The sequence below is a fragment of the Salmo salar genome, unplaced genomic scaffold (genome assembly GCF_905237065.1).
Source record: "Salmo salar unplaced genomic scaffold, Ssal_v3.1, whole genome shotgun sequence".
NCBI classification, from domain to species: Eukaryota; Metazoa; Chordata; class Actinopteri; order Salmoniformes; family Salmonidae; genus Salmo; species Salmo salar.
In genome coordinates, this window is record NW_025548830.1 from 45,001 (window position 1) to 58,067 (window position 13,067).

The following is a 13,067-nucleotide window of genomic DNA, read 5'->3' on the forward strand; positions in this document are numbered from 1 at the left end:
AATGCTTGTGTTTCTAGCTCCAACAGTAATACCTAATGCTGGTGTTTCTAGCTCCAACAGTAATACCTAATGCTGGTGTTTCTAGCTCCAACAGTAATACCTAATGCTGGTGTTTCTAGCTCCAACAGTAATACCTAATGCTGGTGTTTCTAGCTCCAACAGTAATACCTAATGCTGGTGTTTCTAGCTCCAACAGTAATACCTAATGCTGGTGTTTCTAGCTCCAACAGTACAGTAATACCTAATGCTGGTGTTTCTAGCTCCAACAGTACAGTAATACCTAATGCTTGTGTTTCTAGCTCCAACAGTACAGTAATACCTAATGCTGGTGTTTCTAGCTCCAACAGTAATACCTAATGCTGGTGTTTCTAGCTCCAACAGTAATACCTAATGCTGGTGTTTCTAGCTCCAACAGTAATACCTAATGCTGGTGTTTCTAGCTCCAACAGTAATACCTAATGCTGGTGTTTCTAGCTCCAACAGTAATACCTAATGCTGGTGTTTCTAGCTCCAACAGTACAGTAATACCTAATGCTGGTGTTTCTAGCTCCAACAGTAATACCTAATGCTGGTGTTTCTAGCTCCAACAGTACAGTAATACCTAATGCTGGTGTTTCTAGCTCCAACAGTACAGTAATACCTAATGCTGGTGTTTCTAGCTCCAACAGTACAGTAATACCTAATGCTGGTGTTTCTAGCTCCAACAGTACAGTAATACCTAATGCTGGTGTTTCTAGCTCCAACAGTAATACCTAATGCTTGTGTTTCTAGCTCCAACAGTAATACCTAATGCTGGTGTTTCTAGCTCCAACAGTACAGTAATACCTAATGCTGGTGTTTCTAGCTCCAACAGTAATACCTAATGCTGGTGTTTCTAGCTCCAACAGTAATACCTAATGCTGGTGTTTCTAGCTCCAACAGTAATACCTAATGCTGGTGTTTCTAGCTCCAACAGTAATACCTAATGCTTGTGTTTCTAGCTCCAACAGTACAGTAATACCTAATGCTTGTGTTTCTAGCTCCAACAGTACAGTAATACCTAATGCTTGTGTTTCTAGCTCCAACAGTAATACCTAATGCTTGTGTTTCTAGCTCCAACAGTAATACCTAATGCTTGTGTTTCTAGCTCCAACAGTACAGTAATATCTAATGCTTGTGTTTCTAGCTCCAACAGTAATACCTAATGCTGGTGTTTCTAGCTCCAACAGTACAGTAATATCTAATGCTGGTGTTTCTAGCTCCAACAGTACAGTAATACCTAATGCTTGTGTTTCTAGCTCCAACAGTACAGTAATACCTAATGCTTGTGTTTCTAGCTCCAACAGTACAGTAATACCTAATGCTTGTGTTTCTAGCTCCAACAGTACAGTAATATCTAATGCTGGTGTTTCTAGCTCCAACAGTACAGTAATACCTAATGCTGGTGTTTCTAGCTCCAACAGTAATACCTAATGCTTGTGTTTCTAGCTCCAACAGTACAGTAATACCTAATGCTTGTGTTTCTAGCTCCAACAGTACAGTAATATGTAATGCTGGTGTTTCTAGCTCCAACAGTACAGTAATACCTCATGCTTGTGTTTCTAGCTCCAACAGTACAGTAATATCTAATGCTGGTGTTTCTAGCTCCAACAGTACAGTAATATCTAATGCTGTGTTTCTAGCTCCAACAGTGCAGTAATACCTAATGCTTGTGTTTCTAGCTCCAACAGTACAGTAATACCTAATGCTGGTGTTTCTAGCTCCAACAGTAATACCTAATGCTGGTGTTTCTAGCTCCAACAGTACAGTAATATCTAATGCTGGTGTTTCTAGCTCCAACAGTAATACCTAATGCTGGTGTTTCTAGCTCCAACAGTAATACCTAATGCTGGTGTTTCTAGCTCCAACAGTACAGTAATACCTAATGCTGGTGTTTCTAGCTCCAACAGTAATATCTAATGCTGGTGTTTCTAGCTCCAACAGTACAGTAATACCTAATGCTTGTGTTTCTAGCTCCAACAGTAATACCTAATGCTGGTGTTTCTAGCTCCAACAGTAATACCTAATGCTTGTGTTTCTAGCTCCAACAGTACAGTAATATGTAATGCTGGTGTTTCTAGCTCCAACAGTACAGTAATACCTAATGCTGGTGTTTCTAGCTCCAACAGTAATACCTAATGCTGGTGTTTCTAGCTCCAACAGTACAGTAATATATAATGCTGGTGTTTCTAGCTCCAACAGTACAGAAATATATAATGCTGGTGTTTCTAGCTCCAACAGTACAGTAATAACTAATGCTTGTGTTTATAGCTCCAACAGTACAGTAATACCTAATGCTTGTGTTTATAGCTCCAACAGCAGTACAGTACTATCTAATAGTAATACCTAACGATCCAAAACAATGAACACATATCCCCATAAATCTAAAGAAAAGAAATATAAAAATATTAGAATTAGTCCAAAATATAAAGATATAGGATGACATAATGACATAACAGCTGTAGTTATATAGGATGACATAATGACATAACAGCTGTAGTTATATCGGATGACATAATGACATAACAGCTGTAGTTATATAGGATGACATAATGACATAACAGCTGTAGTTATATAGGATGACATAATGACATTACAGCTGTAGTTATATAGGATGACATAATGACATTACAGCTGTAGTTATATAGGATGACATAATGACATTACAGCTGTAGTTATATAGGATGACATAATGACATTACAGCTGTAGTTATATAGGATGACATAATGACATAACAGCTGTAGTTATATAGGATGACATTACAGCTGTAGTTATATAGGATGACATAATGGCATTACAGCTGTAGTTATATAGGATGACATAATGACATAACAGCTGTAGTTATATAGGATGACATAATGACATAACAGCTGTAGTTATATAGGATGACATAATGACATAACAGCTGTAGTTATATAGGATGACATAATGACATAACAGCTGTAGTTATATAGGATGACATAATGACATTACTGCTGTAGTTATATAGGATGACATAATGACATAACAGCTGTAGTTATATAGGATGACATTACAGCTGTAGTTATATAGGATGACATTACAGCTGTAGTTATATAGGATGACATAATGACATTACTGCTGTAGTTATATAGGATGACGTAATGACATAACAGCTGTAGTTATATAGGATGACATAATGACATAACAGCTGTAGTTATATAGGATGACATAATGACATTACAGCTGTAGTTATATAGGATGACATAATGACATAACAGCTGTAGTTATATAGGATGACATAATGACATAACAGCTGTAGTTATATAGGATGACATAATGACATTACTGCTGTAGTTATATAGGATGACATAATGACATTACTGCTGTAGTTATATAGGATGACATAATGACATAACAGCTGTAGTTATATAGGATGACATAATGACATTACTGCTGTAGTTATATAGGATGACATAATGACATAACAGCTGTAGTTATATAGGATGACATAATGACATTACTGCTGTAGTTATATAGGATGACATAATGACATAACAGCTGTAGTTATATAGGATGACATTATGACATTACAGCTGTAGTTATATAGGATGACATAATGACATTACTGCTGTAGTTATATAGGATGACATAATGACATTACAGCTGTAGTTATATAGGATGACATAATGACATTACAGCTGTAGTTATATAGGATGACATTACAGCTGTAGTTATATAGGATGACATAATGACATTACAGCTGTAGTTATATAGGATGACATAATGACATTACAGCTGTAGTTATATAGGATGACATAATGAAATTACAGCTGTAGCTATATAGGATGACATAATGACATTACAGCTGAAGTTATATAGGATGACATTACAGCTGTAGTTATATAGGATGACATAATGACATTACAGCTGTAGTTATATAGGATGACATTACCGCTGTAGTTATATAGGATGACATAATGACATTACAGCTGTAGTTATAAAGGATGAAATAATTACATTACTGCTGTAGTTATATAGGATGACATAATGACGTTACAGCTGTAGTTATAAAGGATGAAATAATTACATTACTGCTGTAGTTATATAGGATGACATAATGACATTATAGCTGTAGTTATATAGGATGACATCATGACATTACAGCTGTAGTTATATAGGATGACATAATGACATTACAGCTGTAGTTATATAGGATGACATAATGACATTACAGCTGTAGTTATATAGGATGACATTACAGCTGTAGTTATATAGGATGACATAATGACATTACAGCTGTAGTTATATAGGATGACATAATGACATTACAGCTGTAGTTATGTAGGATGACATAATGACATTACAGCTGTAGTTATATAGGATGACATAATGACATTACAGCTGTAGTTCTATAGGATGACATTACAGCTGTAGTTATATAGGATGACATTACAGCTGTAGTTATATAGGATGACATTACAGCTGTAGTTATATAGGATGACATAATGGCATTACAGCTGTAGTTATATAGGATGACATAATGACAATACTGCTGTAGATATATAGGATGACATAATGACATTACAGCTGTAGTTATATAGGATGACATAATGACATAACAGCTGTAGTTATATAGGATGACATTATGACATTACAGCTGTAGTTATATAGGATGACATAATGACATTACTGCTGTAGTTATATAGGATGACATTACAGCTGTAGTTATATAGGATGACATAATGACATAACAGCTGTAGTTATATAGGATGACATAATGACATTACAGCTGTAGTTATATAGGATGACATAATGACATTATAGCTGTAGTTATATCGGATGACATAATGACATTACAGCTGTAGTTATATAGGATGACGTAATGACATAACAGCTGTAGTTATATATGATGACATAATGCCATTACAGCTGTAGTTATATAGGATGACATAATGACATTACAGCTGTAGTTATATAGGATGACATAATGACATTACAGCTGTAGTTATATAGGATGACATAATGACATTACAGCCGTAGTTATATAGGATGACATTACAGCTGTAGTTATATAGGGATGACATTACAAAGCTGTAGTTATATAGGATGACATTACAGCTGTAGTTATATAGGATGACATAATGACATTACAGCTGTAGTTATATAGGATGACATTACAGCTGTAGTTATATAGGATGACATAATGGCATTACAGCTGTAGTTATATAGGATGACATAATGACATTATAGCTGTAGTTATATAGGATGACATAATGACATTACAGCTGTAGTTATATAGGATGACATAATGACATTACAGCTGTAGTTATATAGGATGACATAATGACATTACAGCTGTAGTTATATAGGATGACATAATGACATTACTGCTGCGGTTATATAGGATGACATAATGAAATTACAGCTGTAGTTTTATAGTTGAGTTTGTGTGGCCTACCACTTCGCGGCTGAGCCGTTGTTGCTCCTAGACGTTTCCACTTCACAATAAAAGCTCTTACAGTTGACCGTGGGGCAGCTCTAGCAGGGAAGAAATTTGACAAACTGACTTGTTGGAAAAGTGGCATCCTATGACGGTGCCACGTTGAAAGTCACTGATCTCTTCAGTAAGGCCCATTCTACTGCCAATGTTTGTCTATGGAGATTGCATGGCTGTGTGCTCGATTTTATACAGCTGTCAGCAACGGGTGTGGCTGAAATAGCCGAATCCACTCCTTTGAAGGGGTGTCGACATAGATTGAACCTTCATTTAACTTGGCAAGTCAGTTAAGACCAAGATAGATGCTTTATAAACACACCTTCTCTAAATAAATACTTTATAAACACACTAACCTTCTCTGTCCCCCAGCCCAGCGCAGCTAGGAAGGCCATGACCAGAGTGCAGAGTCCCCCAGCTCCCGGGAAACCAACCACTCGACTTCCAAACACAGCAAACACAGACAGACCCAGTAACATCGCACTCCTCCTCAATACCACATCCTCCTAGAGTCAGAGAGAGAGGAGACAGAGAGAGGAGGAGGGAAAGGGGGAGAGGAGGGGAGAGAGAGGGAGAGGAGGGAGAGAGAGGAGACAGAGAGAGGAGGGGAGAGAGAGGGGGAGAGGAGGGAGAGAGAGGGAAAGGAGAGAGAGGAGACAGAGAGAGGAGGAGGGAGACAGAGAGAGAGGAGACAGAGAGAGAGGGGGAGAGGAGGGAGAGAAAGAGAGAGGAGGGAGAGAAAAGAGAGAGAGAGAGAGAGCGAGGAGGAGGGGAGAGGGGAGGAGGAGGGAGAGAAGAGAGAGAGAGAGAGAGAGAGAGAGAGAGGAGGAGGGAGAGGGGGAGAGGAGGGAGAGAAAGAGAGAGGAGGGAGAGAAAAGAGAGAGAGAGAGAGAGAGAGAGGAGAGGGAGGGAGAGAGAAGGAAAGGAGGGAGAGAAAAGAGAGAGAGAGAGAGAGAGGAGAGAGGGAGGGGGAGAGAGAAGGAAAGGAGGGAGAGAAAAAGAGAGAGAGAGAGAGCGAGGAGGAGGGAGAGGGGAGGAGGAGGGAGAGAAAGAGAGAGGAGGGAGAGAAAAGAGAGAGAGAGAGAGAGAGGGAGAGAAAGAGGGAGAGAAAGAGGGAGAGAGGAGGGAGAGATGGGGGATGGAGAGAGAGAGGCAATTTTTGTCAACAACAGTGGGAAGCAAGTACTCCAGCCAGTAATAAACCCCATCCCTATGTTTAAAACCAGTAATAAACCCCATCCCTATGTTTAAAACCAGTAATAAACCCCATCCCTATGTTTAAAACCAGTAATAAACCCCATCCCTATGTTTAAAACCAGTAATAAACCCCATCCCTATGTTTAAAACCAGTAATAAACCCCATCCCTATGTTTAAAACCAGTAATAAACCCCATCCCTATGTTTAAAACCAGTAATAAACCCCATCCCTATGTTTAAAACCAGTAATAAACCCCATCCCTATGTTTAAAACCAGTAATAAACCCCCATCCCTATGTTTAAAACCAGTAATAAACCCCATCCCTATGTTTAAAACCAGTAATAAACCCCATCCCTATGTTTAAAACCAGTAATAAACCCCATCCCTATGTTTAAAACCAGTAATAAACCCCCATCCCTATGTTTAAAACCAGTAATAAACCCCATCCCTATGTTTAAAACCAGTAATAAACCCCATCCCTATGTTTAAAACCAGTAATAACCACCCCCATCCCTATGTTTAAAACCAGTAATAAACCCCATCCCTATGTTTAAAACCAGTAATAAAACCCCATCCCTATGTTTAAAACCAGTAATAAACCCCCATCCCTATGTTTAAAACCAGTAATAAACCCCCATCCCTATGTTTAAAACCAGTAATAAACCCCATCCCTATGTTTAAAACCAGTAATAAACCCCCATCCCTATGTTTAAAACCAGTAATAAACCCCATCCCTATGTTTAAAACCAGTAATAAACCCCCCATCCCTATGTTTAAAACCAGTAATAAACCCCATCCCTATGTTTAAAACCAGTAATAAACCCCATCCCTATGTTTAAAACCAGTAATAAACCCCATCCCTATGTTTAAAACCAGTAATAAACCCCATCCCTATGTTTAAAACCAGTAATAAACCCCATCCCAATGTTTAAAACCAGTAATAAACCCCATCCCTATGTTTAAAACCAGTAATAAACCCCATCCCTATGTTTAAAACCAGTAATAAACCCCATCCCTATGTTTAAAACCAGTAATAAACCCCATCCCAATGTTTAAAACCAGTAATAAACCCCCATCCCTATGTTTAAAACCAGTAATAAACCCCATCCCTATGTTTAAAACCAGTAATAAACCCCATCCCTATGTTTAAAACCAGTAATAAACCCCATCCCTATGTTTAAAACCAGTAATAAACCCCATCCCTATGTTTAAAACCAGTAATAAACCCCATCCCTATGTTTAAAACCAGTAATAAACCCCATCCCTATGTTTAAAACCAGTAATAAACCCCATCCCTATGTTTAAAACCAGTAATAAACCCCATCCCTATGTTTAAAACCAGTAATAAACCCCCATCCCTATGTTTAAAACCAGTAATAAACCCCATCCCTATGTTTAAAACCAGTAATAAACCCCATCCCTATGTTTAAAACCAGTAATAAACCCCATCCCTATGTTTAAAACCAGTAATAAACCCCATCCCTATGTTTAAAACCAGTAATAAACCCCATCCCTATGTTTAAAACCAGTAATAAACCCCATCCCTATGTTTAAAACCAGTAATAAACCCCATCCCTATGTTTAAAACCAGTAATAAACCCCATCCCTATGTTTAAAACCAGTAATAAACCCCATCCCTATGTTTAAAACCAGTAATAAACCCCATCCCTATGTTTAAAACCAGTAATAAACCCCATCCCTATGTTTAAAACCAGTAATAAACCCCATCCCTATGTTTAAAACCAGTAATAAACCCCATCCCTATGTTTAAAACCAGTAATAAAACCCCATCCCTATGTTTAAAACCAGTAATAAACCCCATCCCTATGTTTAAAACCAGTAATAAACCCCATCCCTATGTTTAAAACCAGTAATAAACCCCATCCCTATGTTTAAAACCAGTAATAAACCCCCATCCCTATGTTTAAAACCAGTAATAAACCCCATCCCTATGTTTAAAACCAGTAATAAACCCCATCCCTATGTTTAAAACCAGTAATAAACCCCATCCCTATGTTTAAAACCAGTAATAAACCCCATCCCTATGTTTAAAACCAGTAATAAACCCCATCCCTATGTTTAAAACCAGTAATAAACCCCATCCCTATGTTTAAAACCAGTAATAAACCCCATCCCTATGTTTAAAACCAGTAATAAACCCCATCCCTATGTTTAAAACCAGTAATAAACTCCCCCCATCCCTATGTTTAAAACCAGTAATAAACCCCATCCCTATGTTTAAAACCAGTAATAAACCCCATCCCTATGTTTAAAACCAGTAATAAACCCCATCCCTAATGTTTAAAACCAGTAATAAACCCCATCCCTATGTTTAAAACCAGTAATAAACCCCATCCCTATGTTTAAAACCAGTAATAAACCCCATCCCTATGTTTAAAACCAGTAATAAACCCCATCCCTATGTTTAAAACCAGTAATAAACCCCATCCCTATGTTTAAAACCAGTAATAAACCCCATCCCTATGTTTAAAACCAGTAATAAACCCCATCCCTATGTTTAAAACCAGTAATAAACCCCATCCCTATGTTTAAAACCAGTAATAAACCCCATCCCTATGTTTAAAACCAGTAATAAACCCCATCCCTATGTTTAAAACCAGTAATAAACCCCATCCCTATGTTTAAAACCAGTAATAAACCCCATCCCTATGTTTAAAACCAGTAATAAACCCCATCCCCTATGTTTAAAACCAGTAATAAACCCCATCCCTATGTTTAAAGCCAGTAATAAACCCCATCCCTGTGTTTAAAACCAGTAATAAACCCCATCCCTATGTTTAAAACCAGTAATAAACCCCCATCCCTATGTTTAAAACCAGTAATAAACCCCATCCCTATGTTTAAAACCAGTAATAAACCCCCATCCCTATGTTTAAAACCAGTAATAAACCCCATCCCTATGTTTAAAACCAGTAATAAAACCCACATCCCTATGTTTAAAACCAGTAATAAACCCCCATCCCTATGTTTAAAACCAGTAATAAACCCCATCCCTATGTTTAAAACCAGTAATAACCCCCATCCCTATGTTTGAAAACCAGTAATAAACCCCCATCCCTATGTTTAAAACCAGTAATAAACCCCATCCCTATGTTTAAAACCAGTAATAAACCCCATCCCTATGTTTAAAACCAGTAATAAACCCCATCCCTATGTTTAAAACCAGTAATAAACCCCATCCCTATGTTTAAAACCAGTAATAAACCCCATCCCTATGTTTTAAAACCAGTAATAAACCCCATCCCTATGTTTAAAACCAGTAATAAACCCCATCCCTATGTTTAAAACCAGTAATAAACCCCATCCTATGTTTAAAACCAGTAATAAACCCCATCCCTATGTTTAAAACCAGTAATAAACCCCCATCCCTATGTTTAAAACCAGTAATAAACCCCCATCCCTATGTTTAAAACCAGTAATAAACCCCATCCCTATGTTTAAAACCAGTAATAAACCCCCATCCCTATGTTTAAAACCAGTAATAAACCCCATCCCTATGTTTAAAACCAGTAATAAACCCCATCCCTATGTTTAAAACCAGTAATAAACCCCATCCCTATGTTTTAAAACCAGTAATAAACCCCATCCCTATGTTTAAAACCAGTAATAAACCCCCATCCCAATGTTTAAAACCAGTAATAAACCCCATCCCTATGTTTAAAACCAGTAACAAACCCCCATCCCTATGTTTAAAACCAGTAATAAACCCCATCCCTATGTTTAAAACCAGTAATAAACCCCATCCCTATGTTTAAAACCAGTAATAAACCCCCATCCCTATGTTTAAAACCAGTAATAAACCCCATCCCTATGTTTAAAACCAGTAATAAACCCCCATCCCTATGTTTAAAACCAGTAATAAACCCCATCCCTATGTTTAAAACCAGTAATAAACCCCATCCCTATGTTTAAAACCAGTAATAAACCCCCATCCCTATGTTTAAAACCAGTAATAAACCCCATCCCTATGTTTAAAACCAGTAATAAACCCCATCCCTATGTTTAAAACCAATAATAAACCCCATCACTATGTTTAAAACCAGTAATAAACCCCCATCCCTATGTTTAAAACCAGTAATAAACCCCATCCCTATGTTTAAAACCAGTAATAAACCCCATCCCAATGTTTAAAACCAGTAATAAACCCCCATCCCTATGTTTTAAAACCAGTAATAAACCCCCATCCCTATGTTTAAAACCAGTAATAAACCCCATCCCTATGTTTAAAACCAGTAATAAAACCCCCATCCCTATGTTTAAAACCAGTAATAAACCCCCATCCTATGTTTAAAACCAGTAATAAACCCCATCCCTATGTTTAAAACCAGTAATAAACCCCATCCCTATGTTTAAAACCAGTAATAAACCCCATCCCTATGTTTAAAACCAGTAATAAACCCCCATCCCTATGTTTAAAACCAGTAATAAACCCCATCCCTATGTTTAAAACCAGTAATAAACCCCATCCCTATGTTTAAAACCAGTAATAAACCCCCCATCCCTATGTTTAAAACCAGTAATAAACCCCATCCCTATGTTTAAAACCAGTAATAAACCCCATCCCTATGTTTAAAACCAGTAATAAAACCCCATCCCTATGTTTAAAACCAGTAATAAACCCCATCACTATGTTTAAAACCAGTAATAAACCCCATCCCTATGTTTAAACCAGTAATAAACCCCATCCCTATGTTTAAAACCAGTAATAAACCCCTATCCCTATGTTTAAAACCAGTAATAAACCCCCATCCCTATGTTTAAAACGCAGCCTTAATAAACCCCATCCCCTGAATGTTTAAAACCAGTAATAAACCCCCATCCCTATGTTTAAAACCAGTAATAAACCCCATCCCTATGTTTAAAACCAGTAATAAACCCCATCCCTATGTTTAAAACCAGTAATAAACCCCATCCCTATGTTTAAAACCAGTAATAAACCCCATCCCTATGTTTAAAACCAGTAATAAACCCCATCCCTATGTTTAAAACCAGTAATAAACCCCATCCCTATGTTTAAAACCAGTAATAAACCCCATCCCCTATGTTTAAAACCAGTAATAAACCCCATCCCTATGTTTAAAACCAGTAATAAACCCCCATCCCTATGTTTAAAACCAGTAATAAACCCCCATCCCTATGTTTAAAACCAGTAATAAACCCCATCCCTGTGTTTTAAAACCAGTAATAAACCCCATCCCTATGTTTAAAACCAGTAATAAACCCCATCCCTATGTTTTAAAACCAGTAATAAACCCCCATCCCTATGTTTAAAACCAGTAATAAACCCCCCATCCCTATGTTTAAAAACCAGTAATAAACCCCATCCCTTGTTTAAAACCAGTAATAAACCCCCATCCTATGTTTAAAACCAGTAATAAACCCCCATCCTATGTTAGAAACCAGTAATAAACCCCATCCCTATGTTTAAAACCAGTAATAAACCCCATCCCTATGTTTAAAACCAGTAATAAACCCCATCCCTATGTTTAAAACCAGTAATAAACCCCATCCCTATGTTTAAAACCAGTAATAAACCCCATCCCTATGTTTAAAACCAGTAATAAACCCCCATCCCTATGTTTAAAACCAGTAATAAACCCCATCCCTATGTTTAAAACCAGTAATTGCAAACCCCATCCCTATGTTTAAAACCAGTAATAAACCCCATCCCTATGTTTAAAACCAGTAATAAACCCCATCCCTATGTTTAAAACACAGTAATAAACCCCCATCCCTATGTTTAAAAAAACCAGTAATAAACCCCCATCCTATGTTTAAAACCAGTAATAAACCCCATCCCTATGTTTAAAACCAGTAATAAACCCCATCCCTATGTTTTAAAACCAGTAATAAACCCCCATCCCTTAATGTTTAAAACCAGTAATAAACCCCATCCCTATGTTTAAAACCAGTAATAAAACCCCCATCCCTATGTTTAAAACCAGTAATAAACCCCATCCCTATGTTTAAAACCAGTAATAAACCCCCATCCCTATGTTTAAAACCAGTAATAAACCCCCAGTCCCTATGTTTAAAACCAGTAATAAACCCCATCCCTAATGTTTAAAACCAGTAATAAAACCCCATCCCTATGTTTAAAACCAGTAATAAACCCCCATCCCTATGTTTAAAACCAGTAATAAACCCCATCCCTATGTTTAAAACCAGTAATAAACCCATATCCCCTATGCTTAGAAACCAGTAATAAACTCTACCTCCATCCCAACCAAATATAAATGGACAAGAAAACACTGCTAAGTTTCATGCCTCACCTAACCTTAAATTAAAACCAAAAGCTAATATTTGTTTCCATGAGAAACCTCCCAGATATCTCTAGCTTAAACAGATATATTTTGATTCTGTAATTATCTTAT

The 13,067-nt window shown here is 37.1% G+C and overlaps 1 protein-coding gene across 1 annotated transcript in view; it reads right to left on the reverse strand.

The window, feature by feature from the left end:
• Positions 1-5,992, reverse strand: part of LOC106592006 (sodium/hydrogen exchanger 9B2-like) — a 13,395-nt gene extending 7,403 nt beyond the window's left edge. The window contains exon 1 of the mRNA XM_014183304.2: positions 5,831-5,992. Within this exon, the coding sequence (XP_014038779.1) occupies positions 5,831-5,953 (123 nt within the window). The 5' untranslated portion in view covers positions 5,954-5,992. The remainder of the gene's footprint in view (positions 1-5,830) is intronic.
• Positions 5,993-13,067: the final 7,075 nt, after the last annotated feature.